Source organism: Cricetulus griseus, assembly GCF_003668045.3.
Source record: "Cricetulus griseus strain 17A/GY chromosome 1 unlocalized genomic scaffold, alternate assembly CriGri-PICRH-1.0 chr1_1, whole genome shotgun sequence".
Classification (NCBI taxonomy): domain Eukaryota; kingdom Metazoa; phylum Chordata; class Mammalia; order Rodentia; family Cricetidae; genus Cricetulus; species Cricetulus griseus.
The window spans coordinates 233,209,629-233,231,116 of NW_023276807.1; the positions used below are offsets into that span (position 1 = coordinate 233,209,629).

The window sequence follows — 21,488 nt, forward strand, 5'->3', positions numbered from 1 at the left end:
AGACTTTGATAGGAGTTCGTATCTCTATCTCCCTTATGCTCAGGGGCCTCCTACAAGCCCCTCCCTCAGGGGCCTCAAGATCTTTTTTATTACTATTACTATTATTATTATTGTTGTTGCTACATCCAATTTTCTCTCAAGAGAATGTTTAATGATGCTGGGCCTGGCTGAATTCCTTAATCGCAGCTTGGAGAATGTAGCACGCTTCAGTCTGCATGGACACATTTCTACAGTGACAGCCATGTCTGCAGAGAATCAAGAAACAAAGCCCACTGACAGGCAAGCCTGGGTTAGCTCTGCAGCATACTCTGAGTTCCTGACAGCTTGTCTTAGTTGCCAAGGCAGCACCGAAGTCACCTTTTAAGCCATTCTGCTGTCTCTGTTCATACCTCTGTCTCCTGAGGTTGTCATCTTATCAGGCTCAATTTATTCTTAAATTTGTCAGTTGAAAAATCCTGGAGATTTGTTCCTGTTCATGGTGGCTTTCTGGAGGCTGCCATTGCCAGTAATATGCCCCTGTCTATTGCAGGGGAGCACGGACCATCTCCTTCTATGCCCTTCCCCATTCTTGAAACACATTCAAGGTGAGCATGGACAGCACATTCATGCCTTTCCTTTCCATTGGTCTGCCTGTTCCCATCAGTCCTGTCACACCTACCAATCAGCTGCTGCTCTGCAACACCCCATACCTCACCTCAAGGGACCACACATGACCTAATTTACTCCCCTTCCCTTTAAAAACAGGCACCTCTACATTTACCAAGACATCCCATGGTACCCCATTATTATGCATACTGCCTGTGTTTCACACTTGATCTTAGCTAAAAAGCCAAGAAGCTACCAAGCTTTATATCCTCATGTTACAGGTAGTGAGTAAACTTTAAAAAATAAGAAAAAAAAACCCAACTCTCAGTTGAATAAAGAGATAAGTTCACATGGCACGATGTCCAACAGTCCAAGAGGCAACTGCCTATGGTAACCAGATCTTAACATGGTTATTTTCTCTCACTAGACTTAGAAAGCAGGGCCTAGAACTGTGAACAAAGAGGCACAACCACTCCACATTCAGAAGAATCCTGTCAGTATCTCAACTAGAAAGCCCAGAATCTGACTTCTTAGTACATCAGGAGGAGGCCTGGGAATGTGAGATAGAAAAGAAAGCACAACAGTTTTATGGGGCTTAAGTGGAAAGCAAAAGCATTTCTCTCAGATATAACACCTGACCACCCTGTGGTAGTTTGAATGTAATTGGGTTCATAAGCTCATAGGGAGTGGCACTATTAGGAGGTGTGGCTTTGTTGGAATGGGTATGGCAGTGTTGGAGGAAGTGAGTCACTGTATGGGCAGGCTTTTAAGTTTCCTATGCTCAAGATACCGACTTGTGTCTCAGTCCATTTCCTGTTGGGTACAAGATGTAAGACTCTCAGCTACTACTCCAGCTCCATGTCTGCTTGCACACCACCATGCATTCCTCAATTTCATGTAGAGAATATGAAACTCATGGTATTTCTGCTGTGTTTGCAGGATTCCACTGAGTTTGTGAAATAATCTTAAGAAGTAGGATATGGGGCTGGAGAGACAGCTCAGTAATTAAGGGCTATTAGTATCTGCTCTGCCAGAGGACACAGGTTTGATTTCCAACACCACATGATAGCTCACAACTGTCTTACATTCTAGCTCCAGGGGATCTGATGCCCTCTGGTCTCTGCAGGCAGCAGGTATGCACATGGTGCACAGATATACATGTAGGCAAAACACCCATACACATGAAAAAAAAAGTGTCAGTTTTGAGCAAAGAGGTATATGCTTCAATTTCTGTTTTGAGCCTTGATTTTACTTTCTTCTAAGTCTAGAAATAAGAAGGAAAGGAAACTACTGTTTGTTAGGGATTTGAACTAGCTGGGCAGTGGTGGTGCAGGCCTTTAATCCCAGCACTGAGGAGGCAGAGGCAGGTGGATCTCTGTGAGTTTGAGGCTAGCCTGTTCTACAAAGCAAGTTCCAGGATAGCTAGGGCTGTTACACAGAGAAACCCTGTCTCGAAAAACCAAAACCAAACAAAGAACTTGAAATAGGGCTTTAGACAGCTAGGAGGTGCCATCCTCACCAGTTCTGACTCAATGTTTCTCACCCCATTTTCTGGATGGGGAAAGGCACTAGTTAGAAACCGGCCACCTCCAGTTAGCCTTCCTTTACTTTCTTCCCCACTCCCATTTTAATTTCAAATGTCTTGTTTCCAAGTCAACTTTTCTCAAAGTGATAGCCCTCTTCTTCAAAATCTAATTTTTAAATCACAACCCTAATGTATTTTTAAATTCTCTTTTTCTTTTCATTTTTCACTTATCATCAACCACTTGTTAATTCCTCATCTCCATGGCTCTTGGATTTGAACTTCTCTTTATAAAAGTTGAGGCTGCTGACATTTTAAAAAATGATTTAGTTTTGTTTTATGTGCATTGATGTCTGTGTGAGGGTGTCAGATCTGGATCCCCTGGACCTGGAGTTACGGACAGTTGAGCTGCCATGTAGGTACTGGGAATGAACGCCAGTCCTCTGTAAGAGCAGCCAGTGCTCTTGACCACTGGAGGCTGCCAACATTTTGACATCAGGTATATATGCAAATTATTTAATTCCCACAATCCTAGGTTTTCCCATTTACAAAGTACAAGACAATAAAAATATTTTTTTTTGCAATATTTGGACTGATACCTGGCTGAACCTGTTTGGTTCCATTAATGTGGAAATAAGGCTTTCAATTCACTTTCTGCATATTTCAGAACAATTTTCTTAGCTCATATGTAATTTTCTCTTACTGCATATATCACAGCTTCCTATAAACTGGCATATCTTGGTTTCAGTGGTTTTAAATACATTTATTTGTTTGCATATGTGTGTGTGTGTTTGTATGTTTACCTGTTGAGACATATCAGAGACCCTCAGTATGTTTTTAAAATTCAGGTTTATTGTGAAGTATGACTTCTGTGTTTTTATATAAATAACCAGGAACAAATTCTCTAGCTGAATATGCTGGAAAGACAGATTATCCAATTGATCTATTCATGCATACCCTTGAAGAATAATTTCAAACATTACATTCTTTATGAAACCTCACTGGCCTTTCCTAGTTGTAGCATTGTTTGACTGCCTTGAGCCTAACTCCTGCACAGCTCATTTTGTGTAAATCTGTTGGTATGTTTGGTTTCTATACCTGATGTGAGCCCAGTGTTTCACAGTACCTAGCAAGGGACCACTTATAGAACAATTACTTAATAAACATTAAAAGGTTGGATGTGCTAGACTGTCTCAATCTCCCCACTGTCTTAATTCGGAGAGCGCTTAGAAGCTAAGTCTTAGATTTTCCATTTAGGTGAACTGCCTTGCATTGTTCTTCCATCCTTTCAGGTGGGTACTGAGATTAAATCATGATGCCTCGACTGTGGTATTTAACAGATCCTCAGTTTTTTTCATTTCTAAAATATAGATGTCCTGCATATATTTTGTATCAATTTGACACAAGCTATAGTCATCTGAGAGGGGTGAATCTCCATTGAGAAAATGCTTTCATAATATAATGCTGTAGGCAAGCCCGTGGGGCATTTTCCTAATTAGTGATTGATGTGGGAGGGCCCATTGTGGGTGAGGCCACCCAAGGCTGGTTCTATAAGAAAGCAGGCTGACAAAGCCAGGGGAAGAAAATGAGTAAGCACAAGTAACACTCCTCTATTTCTTCTGCATCAGCTCTTGTCTTCAGGTTCCTGCTCTGACTTCTCTCAGTGATGGACTGTCACCTAGAAGTGTAAGCCAAATAAACCTTTCCCCCTACAAGTTGCTTTTGATCTGGTGTTTCATCACAGCAATATTAACCCTAACTAGGACAGCAGGTAATAGTACCTCATATTGTGAAAGTGTGTGAAATAAGATTATAAATAAAATGTTCAGTACAATTCATAATAGAGTGTGTGCTCTGTATTAGTCAAGGTTCTTGAGGAGAACAGAATGAATTGAAGGAATATACATTTAACAAAGGAGATTACACGAGTTTGTATGATAGGAGCTGGGAAGTCCAATAGCTGGGTTTTTTTTTTGAACATCAGAGAGGTTGAGAATCTTGTAGCTGCATAGTCCACAGGGCTGGATGCTTCAGCATTTCCATTCTGATGGTGAAGGGCTGGAGGATTTCTGTCAAGCACTTGATCTTCAGTCTGTGTTGGAAGAGAAGCAGCTGGATTCTGATGGCTGTGAAGTATGGAACTGACCAGCAAGAGGTGGCGGCCAGCAAACAAAACACTGCCTTTTCCTTTGAACTCTATGTCTAGCTTACCTTGGGAAGGTACTGCACACTCTGGATGAGGGTTAGGTCTTCTCCTTTTAGTTAATCCTTCCTTGAAATGCCCTCACAGACCGAAGAGTCCAGATCTAGTCAGGTTGACTATAATAAAGGACAAGTATCTCATGCTTCTCACAACGTGGGAGAAGCATTTTGTAAGTTTATATGCTGCTTACATATGTGCCATCTCCCCAGGTCATATAGGAATTGAATGACAAAATAAACAAACAAACAAAAAACAAAAAGACAAGGAGGACATGACTGCTCCTAGGTATGGTGGACGAGGTGGTTTATTGTAGATATGAGGGAGAAAAAGCCAGAGGCAGAGGCATCTAGAAGGGTCTAGAGTAGACATGACTGGCTGACTGAGCCAAGCCATGTGAAGGCTAGGAGTGGGGTGGGGTGTGTGTGGGGGTGATGAGCCAGGAGCCAAGAGGCCAGGAGACCAAAAGAGGGCTGGAGTAGCCAAAATACCTGGATTATATAGGGAAGAGCAGCTGGGCAAAGCACAGCCTAGCCTCTGTACAGGAGAGTTCAGGGAAATATGGCTGGCTATGCCAGCTAGGAGGACCCTGTAATGGGAAGGGACTGGGAATGCTGGGAAAACCTGTTGGCCAGCATCAGCTTTGATATGGTAATAAGCACCTCGGTTAACAGTTTGTCCTGGGTTTGAGACCTAACAGGCATGGCTGTGAATAGTCAATGGAAATGTACTCATGGACTAATATTGTTTTTGGCAGCTTAAATGATCACTACCTTTATTTTTATCTTCTCCAAACAAGGTTAGAAGCCTGTTTTCCACTTTTACTTTTGAAGTTCAAGTTCCTCAGCAAGTCACACAAAATGCTCCTACCTCTGCCCAACTTCTTTTGCACAGTGTGTTAAGTCTCATACCCGGGGATAAGCGGCTGAGGTGCCTGTTTAACATCAAATCGGACCTGGCTGCCAGGTTCTCCCAGCATCCCTCAGTCAGTACCTGTTACAGGGTATGTATGCCCTCCAGCCCAGGGTTTGAGCTGCCGTTTTTCCCCAGACGCTTGTCCCTGTGTAAGCCAGCCATTTTGGTTACCCACCCTTTTTGTACCTTTGCCCTCTTGGATGCTGCACCTGGTTCCCCTCTCTCCCTTCCCCTTTAGCATCCCTCTCCCTCCTCACATGGCTCAGGGTCGTGTCCACTTCGGACTCTCCCAGTTAGATGTCTCTGCCTCTCACTATGCTTTCCCTTTTATCTACAATAAACCTTTCTCTCCACCATTCCTAGGAGCAATCATGTCCTTCCGTTTTTATTTCTTCTTTTCATTCACAATATTTCCTTGGTTGTATTCTTCTCAGAATTTATTCCAAGGTTATGTGCTTGGGTAGTGGGTGTTCAGTACGGATGTTCGACACTGGCAGGTCTAGTATTGGCTAGGCTTTTTGCTGAGAGCGAGGCCTGCATCCCGTTTGCTTCATTTCATTGTGCAGAACTTCATTTAAACTTTTCGCCTTGGCTAATTCCCTCCTGACATTTTGGGGATGTAGCATAATTAAATTAGGCTTCGTTTGTTTTATGGAAGACCGCTGCTGCTTTCGGAATGCATGGAAGGGAGACAGCCTTTGCCAGTGTCCTACTTTTTGCTCACTAAAATCATAAATTATGTTTATATAACTCTTGCCTTGTAGCCTGACTGTAAAGCGGTCGCTCTGGATCCTCTGGTAGCTAACCTTTTTCTTTCTTTTTTTCTTTTCATGCATCATTACAATGTAAAATTTCCACTTACAGTTAGAAGATGGTATGACACAGGAGCAACCTAGGAAGGCTAAACAGACTCAGGTGGAGTCTTTCAAAGCCTGTTGTATGGAAACCCTGGGAAGATGAAAACGAATTAAAATAGGTGGCGTTCCGTAATTTGCCGTCTATTTTCTCAGTTCCGAAAAAGATCTGAAGTAGCGCTGAGGGAAAGCCCACAGTGCACCATAACACACTGGGCTAGCAGCCAAGAGAGGAGCAGGGCAAGCGCTGGAGGCTGGGTGCTAAAGGCCTTTGGCATCCCCCCAGGTCGGGACTGTCCGTGGGGTGACCACGCCGAAGGCGGCGCGCAGGGCCCGGGTGGCCCATCCTACCGGCTGGCGTCCCTCCTGCCCTCCGCCCCGGGCCGGGCCCACAGCCCGGAGCCCGGCGCGCCGGGGGAAGGAGTTTCCGGCGGACCCGCCTCCCAGGCGCTTCCTGTTCTGCTCTCCGCACCGCCTCCTGCAGTGTCCCGGGACGGCGCTGGGCCCCGCAGCCCCGGGAGGTCCCCCGCCGTGCCACCTGCACCATGCAGTCCCGCCTCCTGCTCCTCGGGGTCCCGGGCGGCCTGGGTGATGTGGCGTCGCGGCGCGTGCGGCTGCTCCTGCGGCAGGTGGTGCGGGGCAGGCCGGGCGGGGACCGGCAGCGGCTGGAGGTCAGACTGATGCAAACCGCGGGGACCGACTCAGGTAACTGGGCCGCCGCCTTCGCTGCTGCTGCTGCCGCCTCCCTTTGCTGCTGTGTGATGTGGGGCAAAGCGCTGGCGCCCCCTGGGCTCCACTCTGAAACCGGAGGGGTCTGGACTAAAGTCTGTGATGTCTATGAACACTGCTTTTTTCTCCCGCTGGAGGTTTTGTTACAAGAACCCTAACTTAGACTGGAGCACACTCAAGAGTTTTATGCAGCAGCCCTTGTGGGCTGTTAAAACCCGCACCTGACCTTGATCTTTCACTCCCAAGGGCTCAACAGCCGGTTTTGTGTCATGAGCCAAGTAGGGCTTGTGATGATGGCATAGACACGTGTGCATTCTTGCTGGACACCTGTGTCCATGGACTTTCCCAAGTTTAACAGGAGACTCTGTTTCAAGCGTTGTTAGAACTGAAAGTCATAGATTTAGTTAAAACCCTTGACAACAGGTGGAATGAATGAGTCCCAGAAAGAAAGAAAGAAAGAAAGAAAGAAAGAAAGAAAGAAAGAGAGCCTTGCTGACGACTACACAGTGAAATTGCAAAACTTACCTTTCCTCAATTATAACTTATAGAGCATTTATTCGTTTTCCATTCTGTTACTCACTTCGCATCCATGTCACAACTTACAGAAAAAAAGAAAGCAACTTAAAACAAGGAAAGTTTTTTTTTTGGCTAGCAGTTAAGGATGTTTCAGTGTATCCTTGCTATGGCCTGTATTGAGGCAGAAAATCATGGTGGCAAAGTGGTCTTAGCTGAGCGAAGCCGCTTTCTCAGGGGGACAGAGAGGCATCGGCGATAAGAGCTATTTTTCAAAGACAGGCTCTGGTTTGTCTAACTAGGCCCCAACTCCTTGCTTGTATCATTTCCAGATAATGTCACCTCATTAACTTTGACTCCATCAATGGACTGATCTGTTGATTAGATCAGAGCCCCAATCTCTCAGGGGCTGGATCCAACAGTTTGAATCCCTGAGGTTTTAGAGTTATATGTCCAAATGATAATACACTCTTCTGTCCAAAAAGGCAGAGGTCAAGGGTGGAAGCCTGACATAATCTGGCAGGTTTGGAGTTGAGCAGTTTTGAGTGGAATCCATTTTTGTACTCTGTAGCTATCAGAGCCGTGAGTAAACAGATAGAGCATTCAGTTGGAAAGAAGTTTTTAAAAAATGAAAATTGTTCTCTGTATGGAATACTATACTACATACTGGTTGTAAGAATATGACAAACACATATGGGTATGGACCTGAAAAGTCTGTTAAAATAGGTAGTAGATGGTATCTGTTAGTGTCCTCAGGTTTGTATTCTGTTCAGTGAAGTGCAGGTGTGGCTTGGCACTGGACATACTGTGGGTAGCATTCCAACTTCTTAGGCTCAGTGGGTGGCTCTGGCAGGCCAGGCCAAAAGAAGTGCATTGTGCTAACATGCTTTTTCTTGCTGTATATAACAAAGATTGTAATACTGAAGCTATGAGAAATGTGGACGAACCAAGTTGGGAGTTCACCAGAGATAAGTAAGAGTCCTTATGACAAAATAAAAGGCAAACACCTGGCTATCCAGATGCCTAAGGTTAAGGCTTCCAAGGTTAGAGCGGGGGCATTTGGAATCAGGTCAAAAACACACAAAGCAGCAGCAGCCTCTGATGGATTGGTGTTGAGGCTGGAAAGATTCTCAGCTATACTCTGACTTGTGACCAGACTCACCATGTCCTCTGCTTGTAAATTGCCATTGCTTCCTAGCAGTGTGAAAAAAGAGCCACAGAGTTCATGCAGAACAGATTCAAGTTACCTATTTTCCTTCTCCTGCACTGTGTGCCCATTTGTCTTGTCTGTATGTTCCTTTGGTGCTTGTCAACACTTTGTACCTAATAAGCATTCAGTGGCTTACTAGGTTAAAGTTCGTGGAGAGTGTTTTTGTAAGAGGTTGCAATTGCTTTGCTGGTTTTCAAAATAGCACCTCTACTAAGCCTGATAAGAAGGAAAAGAAGAGGTCATTTATGTTAAAAAGTAAAAGGATGTTGGACAAAGTGGCACATTCCTTTACTCCCAGCACTCCTGAGGCATGCGAGTTCAAGGACAGCATGGTCTATATAGCAGTTCCTGCACAGCCGGCCCTACACAGAGACATCCTGTCTCCAAAAAGACCAAACAAATCCTCAAGCCTACTGCTGTTTATCCTTTTCTATCTAATGTTGTGGAATCTACAACTTGTAAATTCTTTATCATTTTATGCTTTAATTATTGGTAGTGATACCACTTGGTTTTAAAGACAAATTGTTAGTCAGCAAGGAGGTAATCTACTTCACTGAGTAGTCACACAGATCACTGTGACGCTATCACAGATGAAGCTACCAGGCTGGTTCAGTAGGACTGAATGTTGCAAAGTGATGAGCTTGGAAACAACTCTATATACATCATGCCATTTCCCACGTTCCTCTGCCACCGTTTACTATTATATAGCTTTCACTGCTTTTCCCTTACCATGTCTGTGTATGAAATAGATCTGTTTATAGAAAAACTAAAATGTTTCTGTATGAGTCATTTTTGCACTTAGAAAACTGAAAAATACAAATTCTGTAAAACAGTCCCTTCATCACATTAACAATCATCAGCATTTTGGTATTGATCCTGTCAGATTATGTATATCTAATAATGTATCTCAGTATACACAGGTAATGATTTTTTGTAATTTATCATCACATCCATGAGAACATTAACATAATATTGCCCTGTATGATCACTTACATTAGGCATTACGTTCAGATATTTACCCCTATAATTATTTTACCAGTTTCTCATTCTAGGACATATAAAGTATCTATTTCAAATATTTTTATATAAAAGCAATGAAAAAAGACATTCATGCCTATACATCTTTTGTGACTTCAAGATTGTATCCTTGGGCCATAATAGAAATAATCATGTGACTTTGGGGAGGAAAAATTCAGAATTCTGTTTTCAACTGAAAACAGCTGTTATGGTTTAGTTTTACCTGTATATTTACCAGATATTGTATCTTGTGGAATTCATTGTCTACTTTGACCTACAACAGAGTATTTTTGACTCAGAATCTTCTGGTTCAAACATGAATTAAATAATTTAACAGTAATATCCAGAACAGTTGTAACCTTATAAATCATTAGGAAGATTCATCTCAGGAACACACAGACTTAAGACGGTCATTATTGATACATTCAAGTTTTTGTTTTTGTTTTTGTTTTTGTTTTCTATAGTAGACTTGACGGTCCTAGAACTTGCTTTGTACACCAGGCTGGCCTTGAACTCACAGAGATCCTCCTGCCCCTACCCCCTGCATGCTAGGTTCAAAGGTGTGTGCCACCACTGCTCGGTGACACCTTTTGTTGCTTTTTAAAATCTGCTCTGTGTTTTGTGTACTTCTTAAAAAAAATGATGTGGGCTGGGATATGGCTCAGTGATAGAGTGCTTGCCTAGCATGTGCACGGTCCTAGATTCAGTCTGTAGTACAAAAACAACAAAAGGCAAAATTGATGTTACTAAACCATTGGTTTTTAGCCTTATGTGATTTTCCTCACCCTGGGGACTTTGGCAATACCTGAGACGAGCCAAGAGAGAGGGATGTTATTGGCATCAGTGGGCTTAGGCTGCTCCTGCTACAAGTACAGGATAACATCTCAAAATAAGAAATTACCCAGTCCAAAATGTCAGTAGTGTCACCATTGAGAACCCTGAACCGAGCCAGCTTATCCATGTTGCTGTTAAAATATGTAACAATTTAAGTTTAATAGAACTGGTAGCTCAAAGCCGAAGAGACTCAGAGAGATGCTAACAGTGTGGACAAGCAGCGAACAGACCACACAAGTCAGGTGTGGGAACAGCTTGGTTACAGCACAGCATTTGCTTTATCTGAGCCCAGTCTGATCATTGACAGCTGGTGAGTTAGTGTAACTTAGCTACTGTGACTGGCTCAGACTCACTTGTTACAAAAGCCAAGTAGGATGGGTTTTCATTAGTGTAGGACTCAAAGTACAAAGGTATCCTCAGTCCAAGTTGACTTTAACATTACAATCACATCCTGAGGAAGGCTCACAGAACTGCATGCCAAGTGTGGTAAAAGTTAGCTGCTTATCAATAAAATCCATGGTCTCAAAGTACTATATGTACATTTGAGAAGGGCTCCCCAAGAATTACCTGAACTCTTATGTATATGGAAGTTTTGAGTTTGGTGAAGATATTGGAATATCTGGGCAGGATATCCATTCTTTTCAGGGGTTAGCAAACAATTAAAATTATCAGTTGTAGCAACATTTTATTATTTAGTTTTGATTCAGGGTCTCTCCACTTGGTCCTGGCTGTACTGGAGCCCACTACGTAGACCAGGGTGGCCTTGAACTCCAGAGAAGCTCCTGCCTCCGCCTTCTTAGTGCTGTGTAGCAACATTTCAAGGAAACACATGTGTTCGAGCACACGCAAACCCATATCCACTCACCCACCCTTCCCCCACACACACAATAAAAGTAAGAGTTAAAAGTAATTTTATCAAACCTGGGTGTGTTGGTGCTTGTCTTTAACCCCAGAATTTGGGAGGCAGAGGCAGAGGCAGATGAATACAATAACTGAATTCCAGGTTAGCCTGGGCTACATAGTGAGTTCCCGGACAGCCAGGGCTATGTGTAGAGACCCTGTCTCAAATAACAACAAAAGGAAATTATCAGTTTAAAATAAAACTGACAGCTATCCATTGTAAAGTTTTGTATTGATTAAATATTGAAGAAAAGAATAAAAAGTTTATGGAATTGGCTAGTGTTAATAGGCCAGAGCCATGGAGGATAGAATTGATGGAATTCTAGAGAGGAAAAAATGTGACAGATCAAATTTTCCCTTTAATATTTAATGTAAAGGAAAAAGAAAAGTGTGCTATATAAAGATCAGGGCATCTTTTGCTTTAGTGGATTTTACTCTGAAATCAACTTATTGATGAACATTTGTGAGTGATTGAATTATTTTTATTGGGATGTTTGTTTTCAGAATGTTCCTAGGGGTAAAGTGGTCTCTCTTTCTCTCTGAGCCTCTCTTGTCTGTAAAATGACATTGTGATGCTTGCTGCGCCTGCCTTCGCCTTGATAGAATGGCAGTGTCAATCAATAGTCATTTGGTTTTAAGGGGAAGCAGTGTACACTGAAAAGCATGTTAGATGGTTGGCTTCAAGAGGCTGCCCAATTTTTTCTGGCTAGACTGGATACCTGGTGTCCGAATGGTGTCTTTATGGCTTGCAAGCTCTGCCTTTTACAGTTCTCAGTCACTGGACTTAGTTCACTATATTAGTTTCAGTGTCTGGTAGGATTTCTTCAAGAGGAAATAGCAAGAGACTTACCAGCACCTTAGTATTGCACTGTTTTATTTTTTGTTTGTTTGTTTTGAGACATGGTCTCATTATGTAGCCTTGGCTGACCTGGAATTCATAGACATCTGCCTTCCAAGCCTTGGTGTGTATCATAGTGCCATTCCTGTACTGTCCTTGAATTTCACAATATTAAAGAAACAGTATCTTTCCCTGCCACCATTGACAAAATTTCTGAGCTCTCTATGGCAAGTCTTCAGGTACCTGCTCATCTTTGAAGCAGTCACTGTGGCCTGAGGGTGGGACAGTCTGGCTCTTCTGTGCAGAGACCTTATCTTTAGGGGGGTAGGGTGAAGGTCAGGGTCAGGGTCTCTGTTGGAGACAGGGTTTTTGATGTCAAAGTATGGGTAAAGAATCCAGGACATTTGAATACATCAGCTATCCCCTGGAATGAGTAATCTCCAAAGGGGTTTGTGTAAGATTAATTACTGTGTATAAGGTACTTTATTATCTTAAACATAATTTTTTTCTTATACACCTTTGAGAAATCCCTTTAAATAAAAAATATTCTCAGAAATAAAATTACAACTTTCTACTTTAAATATTTTCTAAATTTAATTTTATTTGGAAGGTTTTAACTTTTATGGATTTTTTTTAATTAAAAATTTCAAGCATATTTGTTACATGTCTTAATAAGAAATATGATAATTGACTATAGGTATCTGTGACAATTTTGTACAATATATGAATTTGGCTTATGTGTGTTTTTTTACATTATTTGTTATATAAGAGCAATTAAAAACTCAGCAACATTGTGTTTGTACTTTTTTCATTTAAACATTTTTATTTCATTTTACATTCTAACCACAATTCTCCCTCCCACGCCTCATACCCTCCTTCACCTTCCCACTCGCTCACCCCCACTCCACTCCTCCTCACTGGTTAAGGGCTCCCATGAGGAGTCAACATAGTCTGGCATAATAGGCTGGGGCAGGGTCAGACCCCTATCCCATGCTTTAAGGATGAGCATGGCTTCCTACCATAGGGGATGGGCTCCAACATCCCGTATGCTGGCTCATGTACCGAAATAATATCTTGGTCCTACTGCCACTGAGCATGGCATCCAAGCTAAGGAATGGGCTCCAACAAGTTAGCTTATGGACCAGGTTTGTATCGTGCTTCAATTGCCAGGGCCCCTCTGTAGACCAAGCTTCACAACTGTCTTCCACATATGGAGGGTCTAGTTCGGTCCCCTGGAGTCTCCATAATTGTAGGTCTAGAGTTCATGAGTTTCCATGAGCTTGGTTCAGCTGTCTCTATAGAATTTCTCCATCATGATCTTGACTTCCCTTCCCTTCCTCCCTCTTTTCACCTGGATTCTCGGAGCTCAGCCTGGTTCTTGGTTGTGGATCTCTGAGTCTGGTTCCATCAGTTACTGGATGAAGGCTCTATAATGATGGTCCACCAATCTGATTACAGGGGTAGGCCAGTTCAGGAATCCTCTCTACTATTGCTTTGAGTCTTAGCTGGGATCCTCCTTGTGAATTCTTGGCAATTACCCTAGCATCAGGTTTATCCCTAAGCCCACAGTGGCTCTCTCTATTAAGGCATCTTTTTCATTGCTGTTCCAATGCATCCCTCCCCATGTAGACCGTCTCTTTCCCTCCTGTTCTCATCTTCTTCCCCTCCCCCTTACTACCTCTCCCTGCCCCCAGTTTGCCCTGTAGATGTCATCTAATTTCTCTAGGTGGTCTAAGTGCCCCTCTTAGAGTCCTCCTTGTTACCTAGCTTCTCTGGAGCTGTAGACTTTAGTCTGGTTATCCTTTGCTTTACATCTAATATCCACTTATGAGTGAATACATACCATGTTTGTCTTTCTGAGTCTAGGTTAGCTCACTCAGGATTTTTTTTCCTAGTTCCATCCATTTGCCTGAAAATTTCATGAGGTCATCGTATTTTTTGCCGATGAGTAGTACTCCATTGTGTAAATTTTCCTTATCCATTCTTCTGTTGAGGGGCATCTATGTTGCTTCCAGGTTCTGGCTATTAAGAATAATGCTGCTATGAACATTTTTGAGCAAATGTCCTTGTGATATGATTGATGGTCCTTTGGGTAAATGCCCAAGAGTGTAACGCTGGGTCTTGAGGTAGATTGATTCCCAATTTTCTTAGAAACTTCCATACTGATTTCCAAAATGACTGTACAAGTGTGCACTCCTACCAGCAATGGAGGAGTGTTCCTCTGACTACACATCCTCTTCAACATAAGCTGACCTCAGTAGTTTTGATCTTAACCATTCTTATAGGTTTAAGATGGTATCTCAGAGTCCTTTTGATTTGCATTTCCCTGTTGCCTAAGGATGTTGAGCACTTCCTTAAATGTCTTTTGGCCATTTGAGATTCTTCTGGTGAGAATTCTGTTTAGCTCTGTACCCATTTTGCAGTTGGGTTATTTTGTAGTTTGATGTTTAGTTCCTTGAGTTCTCTATAAATTTTGGAGATCAGCCCTCTGTCAGATGTGGGGTGGGTGAAGATCTTTTCCCATTCTGTGGGCTGACATTTTGTCTTATTAACAATGCCCTTTGCCTTTTCAGGAGGTCCCTTTTATTGATTGTTGCTTTCAGTGTCTGCGCTACTGGTGTTATATTTAGGAAGTGGATGTTTGTGCTTTTTGAATGGGTTCATTCTGATTACTTCAATTATTCTAGTAGTTGCCACTGAATATGGCATATTTTAAGCACCCTCCCTTTTTTGGGGGGGGTCAGGGTCTTGCATAGTCTAGGCTAACTTCAAGCTTTTATGTTGCCAAGGATGCCCTTGAACTTAAGATACTTCTGCCTCCCTTCTCAACTTGTGCAGGGATTAGAATGTGTGTCACCAAGCCTATACCCAACCTCTGTCTCTCTTTATTTCTTTACAGGCTCTTATGTAGCCCTGACTGGCCTCAGACTCACCTGGCTTTCTTTTTAATTATTTGATTCTTTTGAGGAATAATCTTGCAGTGCTGCTTGAGCAGCTGGGATTTGTGGCTCTCCTCTAGGATTGCATTCTGTAGGACTGCATCCTACTTTAAAATTCTTAATTCAGAATTAACCAAAAAGGCTGACTTCAAGAGAAGCCTGCCTTGGTTTCTTCTGCATAAAGTTTGTTACACATTGAGTTTTACATTCCCCTTTAAACCATCTCACTTAAATAAATCTGTTACAAATGGCATGACTTAGGAGCGTGTCCATAAATAGTATGTGTCTGAAAGATGCAGAAAAATTAATATTCAGGTCTTAAAAACAATATCTCAGAAGACAGTAGTTAATTGAAAACTAATCATTTGCTCACTTGTCAAACATTTGTTGAATATCTAGAATTTGGAATACTGTATTTGGCACAGGATATGGTGATGATTAAAACATCCACCCCCTAACAAGAAAAACCCTCTTGGAAACTAAACAGTCTTCAAGTCTTCAAATATTTTTCTCATCTACTTAAAGGATTTGCAAACACATTTGTGTGTTTTGTACATTTTTAGTTTGCTACCTAAAAGTTTTCCTGACTGATACAAATGGTAGCAAAGGCTGTCATAGGCGGGTTTGTAATGAATTAACCAGGCCCAGTAGAAAGAACTTAGGAAAAGGAAAACAAGCGACTGACTGTTGCAGCGTTCCTGCTCAGGCTGCAGACAACTGTCTCCACAGTGCTCTCCAGGTGACCTGAAGGGCCTTGCAAACCTGATCCTTTCCATATCAGCACCTGTAACCACGCCCCAAAGGCGTGGTCATTGCTACAGGTGCAGAAGTGAATATATCGCCACAGGCTGGTATTTCCAGAAAACTGTAAACACTGACATTTAAGGTGAATTTTGTTTCGTAGTCTTTTGAACATGTCTCTTAGTGGAAGTAGATTATTACCGCAGTGGCTTGTTTGCCACTGTCTGTGTTTGGAAAGACTAGGAACTCTTGGCCATCAGATGCTCCATAGTCCTTTCCATGAGTTTGAATTTCAGCTTTACTTATTTATATATGTAATGATTTTATCTGAATATGCTTTTTATCTTACAAGTTTTATTTTCATATTACTTTTCTGCAACAAAAAATCTGAATGTTTCATTAAACATTTCTGTTGGTATAGTACATAATTGTTCAACATGGCATCATTGTTACAAAATTTTATAACTCTTTGGAAAGATACCTTTTAATGATGAACTATTCTCTCAGCTAAATATTACCTAATATTAATTAACATACAAATACGACTATTAGTTCCCAGTTGAATGTTAATTATTGTTAGAATAAGCAATTCTGACTTAGCAGTGCCATTCAGATCTTTCTAGACTTTCTAAATTATATGTCAGCAGTAATACGTTGTGGTGTTATATTGTTTATGATCTAATAAAGCTTGCCTGGAGATCAGAATGCAAAGCTAGCTACAGTTATAGAAGCAGGGCAGTAACTCTCAGTGAGTTCAAGGCCACCCAAGGCTACATGAGAGTGGATCAGTCTAAAAGAGAAACAGAGCTCACACCTTTAATCCCAGCACTAGAGAGAATATAAGGAGCTCAGGGCAGTCTGAGATTTGGTGAGGAGCAGTGCAGTCTGGAGATGCAATTTGAGGTTCTGTGGATCGCCCCTCCTGTCTGAGCATTGGTAGAGGTGAGAGCTCTCTGGTGGCTTGGCTGCTTTGCTTTTCTGATCTTCAGCTTGAATTAGTATCTGGCTCTGGGTTTATATTATTTATGTTACAATATGTTGATCAATATTAGTTGGCAATTTGCTTACGGAAAATTCAATTTTGTTGGTAACAGACATAGAGCTGGTTTGATTTTATCAACTTGACACAAACTGGATTCACTGGGACAGAGGCAACCTCAATTGAGGAAGGAATTGCCTTCATCAGATTGGTCTGTGGGTGTTTTTTTTTTTTTTTTTTTTTTTTTTGGATTAGTGATTGTGGGATGGCCCAGCCCATTGTGAATGGCACCTGTGCTGGTGGTCCTATGCTGTATAAAGAAGCAGGCTAAAAATCAAAACAACTCTGAGATTCCATTTTACACTGATCAGAATGGCTAAGATAAAAAACATTGATGACAGTTTATGCTGGAGAGGATGTGGAGAAAGGGGAACTCTTCTCCATTGCTGGTGGGAGTGCAAACTTGTACAGCTGCTGTGGAAATCAGTATGGCGATGTCTCAGAAAATGAGGGATCAGCCTACATCAAGACCCTGCATTAGCACTGCTGGGCATGTACCTGAAGGATGCACACTCATACCACAACTGTGTTCACAGCAATATTATTTGTAATAACCAGACCTTGGAAACAACCCAGATGCTCCTCTAATGAAGAATGGATAAAGAAAATATGGTATTGGTCGGGGGCATGGGAGGATGGGATGGAGAGGGAACTGGGATTGGTATGTAAAATAAGATTGTTTTTAATCTAAATAAAATTAAAAGAAGAAAATGTGGTCTATTTACATAATTGATTACTACTCAGTGGTAAGAAACAATGACATCCTAAATTTGTAGACAAATGGACTGAACTAGGAAAAGACATCCTGAGTGAGGTAACCCTGACCCAGGAAGACTATAGTATGTATTCACTCATAAGTGGATACCAAACATAAAGCAAAAGATCCCCAACCTACAATCCACAACCCCAGAGAACTTCCAGAAACAGATGGAAGCAGATGCAGAAATCCGCAACTAACCATTGGGCCAAGCTCCCGGAGTACAATTGAAGTGAGGGAGGAGCGAAAATATGAACAAAGGAGTCAGGACCATGATGGGGAAACCCACAGACTCAGCTGACCTGAGCTAGTGAGAGATCACTGACTCTGGTCTGACAAATGGGGAACCTGCATAAGACGGAACTAGACTCCCTTAATATAGGTGACAATGGTGCAGCTGGGACGGTATATGAGGCCACTGCAGTGGGTCCAAGATCTAACTCTAATGCACAAACTGACTTTGTGGAGCCCATTCTATATGGAGAGAGATACCTTGCTCAGCCTAGACATGGCGGAGGGGGGGGTGTTGGGGTGGGAAGGTGCCTTGGCCCTGCCTCAACGAGATGATGGGACAGACTTAGTAGACTTCCTAGGGGAGGACTTACCCTCTCTGAGGAGAAGATGGGAGGTGGGATGGGAGGCAAGTGGGGGGAGCACGAGGAGAGGAGGGAGGGGGACCTGGGATTAGAATGTAAAAAATAAATTAATAAAAAATTGTTAAAAGAAAAGTAGCAGGCTAAGGAAGTCAGTAAGCTGTGTTTCTTCATGACCTTGTGCCTTAATTCCTGCCTCAGGTTCCTACTTGAATTACTGCCTGAGCTTATCTCAATGATAGGCTCAAACCTGTGAGGGTTATGAACTCTTCTCCCCAAGTGCCTTTGGGCATGGTGTTTGTTACAGCAACAGAAAGTGAATGAGGACAGACAGAAACCACCTAACTTGCAGAAGAATGGTGTGTTCAGCTAGTGAAGTTATTTGTGTCTTCATTTCTTGGAGGGTCATTAAAACCTCATCACTAAAATTTATCAAATGGCTTTTTCAGTTCTTTTCTTGATGGCTCCTTGTTTAGTCTGTTTTACCAGGATTTGGGGACAAACAAAAACTATTTCAATATACTTTTGCTATTACAATTTTTTTAATATTCAGAAAATACTTTAGTTCATGACATGTTTAAATACATTTTGTCAAATTCTTAAAGTTTTCACTATTAACAAAGACATCTGTACTGCCAAACCAATCACTCAAGTTAGCATTTTTGACAGAAAAAAAGTTTCACCTTTTAGTTAAAGGGAGTGTAATATAGTTTAATGAATTAAATTTTCAAAAATTGTTGAGAAATATTTATGGGACATCTGTGAACTGCTTTATTAAAGCCAGTGAAGTAAAAAGTAAGGGGATCTTGTGGTTATATCTGTGACTATTTTCTTTATGTGTGCCATAAAGGTGTATCAATTCATTACATTGATAACATATTTTGTAATAAATGATTTTGTAGCATTGGTCACTTTTAAAAATGATAAAAAGAATACAATATTAAGGTAAGATTTTCATGAATTTTGGAGTGTGGTAGAGGCATGGTGTTCTTCTATTAAATGTGTAGTAAACTATATTGATTTGGTTTGGGGAATAATTGGATAAAAATCACTTAGAAGAATTGGAAATAAATTTGTTAATTTTTAAAGCTTCATGTTCATACTTTTGATGTATTTAGTGAAGCAGAAAACTAATTGGAGCAGAGACTGGTGTTCAACCTTGTCATAATAAAAGCATGCTAATAGAGTTTTATATGATGGAGAATGACTATGGGTTTCAATAATTCATGATGTTATTCTAGAGTAAGTTTTGCCTATCTAGTTGTTCGGTACACATTTGTTCTGAAACACATATGTTCCGTCTGATATTCAGCCAGACTACCATGAAAAGTTTTATAGTGCTCTGCCAGGAGCTATCCATTGCACTAAATTGATCAGGATCAGCATCAATTAACAGTTATATGAAATTTCAGTTGTTCAGCAGTGCTCTTAAAGATATATCTTACTACTATTTTTAGTCTGAGTGTGAACATGTGCACAGAGGTCAGGCCAAGTTGCAGGAGTTAGTTCTCTCCTTCCACCTTGTAGGTCCAGGGATTTACTCAAGTCTTCAAGCCTAGAGACAAGTTCCGTCCTGTCTCCACCCCCCCACCCCCATCTTGCTGGCTATCAACACTGGATTTTTTAAAAAAGTGGTAGCATATTTTCAAGATAATTCTTGAGACAAGCTAAGCATTTAGCTTATCTTCAAGTGTGTTAAAAAGCTGTGTTTGAAGTTTTCTATGCTTTGCTGTCTGGCATTTCCCGTCTTGGTTTATTGATAAGCCTCACGTCCCTACTCTGTAATGTGCTTTATTTGACACAAGCCAGCACAGACCAAAATAGCACTAAAGCAAATCTTTTCTTTTAGTGCAAACATCAATATCTCAAGACAATTTTATTTACGCTGACTTGAATAGTGTTAGAGTGTTTGAAGGATCCTGGTTTGGATCATACACGTATATGATCCTTTAGTTAGAGTCCTGACACAATGCACTGTAGTAAAATATGTCAGGGAAGGGGCTATTCTGAACACTGGGAAGTCTGAAAATGGATTCTGGAAGACTGCTGTATCCTGTGTCCTTGGAAAGTGCTCATATCACTTCATCTCAAGACATTGTCAAATAGGAAGAACAATAAGTACTTATTATTGGGCTGCAAAAATGGCTTAGTGGTTAAGAACACTGGCACCTCTTCCATAGGTCTTGAGTTCAATTCCCAGCAACCACATGGTGGCTCACAACCATCTGTAATGGGATCTGATTCCGTCTTCTGGTGTGCATGAAGACAGGGCACTCATATACATACAATAAATATATAAAAATAAGTATTACTAACTTTTAATTCATTAATTAAAATTTATATGTATGGGTGCTTTACCTAATTATATGTATGTGTACTACTTGTGTGCCTAGTGCCCATTGAAGGCCAGAAGAGGGCATTGAATATCCTGGAACTGGAGTTTCAGACAATTGTGAGCAGCCAAATGGGTGCTGGAAATGGAAGCTTTGTCCTGGAAGAGCAGCAAGTGCCAAGCCATCTCTCCAGCCTTCCCAATCAGTAATTATAGTACAACATGAGAAATTCTTGCAGAAAGGAATGGAATGATATGTTCTTTTTTTTCAACTTTTTTATTTGAAATAGAAACAGGATTGTTTTACATGACAATCCCAGTTCCCTTCTCTCACCCGTCCTCCCCTACTGCCCCCCCAACTAAAACCCTATCTGACATATCCTTTCTGCTCCCCCTGGATGGTGAGGCCTTCCATAGGGTGTCATCAGAGTCTATTGTATCCTTTGGGATAGGGCCTAGGCCCACTCCCATGTGTCTTGGCTCAGGGAGAATCCCTCTATATGGAATGGGCTTCCAAAGTCCACACCTATGCTAGGGATAAGTACTGGACTTCTACAGGAGGTCCCTTAGGTTTCTGAGGTTTCCTCACAGAAACCCATGTTCTGGGGTCTGGATCAGTCTCATGCTGGTATCCCAGCTATCAGTCTGGGGAGCAAGAGTTCCCCTATGTTCAGGTCAGCTGTTTCTGTGGGTTTCACCAGCCTGGTCTGGACCTCTATGCTCTTCACTGGTCCTTCTCTGCATCTGGGTTCCAGTTCAGTTGGGTGATTAGTTGTGGGTGTCTGCTTCTACTTCCACCAGCTGCTGGATGAAGGCTATAGGATGGCATATGAGTCAGTCATCAATCTCATAATCAGGGGAGGGCATTTAAGGTAGCCTTTCCTCCATTGCTGAGATTGTTAGCTGGTGTCATCTTTGTAGATCTCCAGACATTTCCCTAGTGCCTGATTTCTCTGTAAATCAAAAATGG

General features: G+C 41.8%; 1 protein-coding gene and 1 long non-coding RNA gene across 3 annotated transcripts in view; one reads left to right on the forward strand and one right to left on the reverse strand.

Moving 5' to 3' along the window:
• Positions 1-2,937: 2,937 nt before the first annotated feature.
• On the reverse strand, positions 2,938-6,465 carry LOC103160693. Its single transcript, XR_004772571.1, has 3 exons — positions 6,085-6,465; positions 4,319-4,426; positions 2,938-4,199 (listed from the first exon to the last, which is right to left on the reverse strand). It is a non-coding gene; the product is annotated as an uncharacterized LOC103160693 (long non-coding RNA).
• Positions 6,466-6,526: 61 nt separating this feature from the next.
• Vwa8 (von Willebrand factor A domain containing 8) overlaps positions 6,527-21,488 on the forward strand; it is a 330,350-nt gene continuing 315,388 nt past the window's right edge. For both annotated transcript variants that reach the window (XM_027390074.2, XM_027390075.2), the window contains exon 1: positions 6,527-6,781. In XM_027390074.2, the coding sequence (XP_027245875.1) occupies positions 6,622-6,781 (160 nt within the window). In that variant the 5' untranslated portion in view covers positions 6,527-6,621. The remainder of the gene's footprint in view (positions 6,782-21,488) is intronic.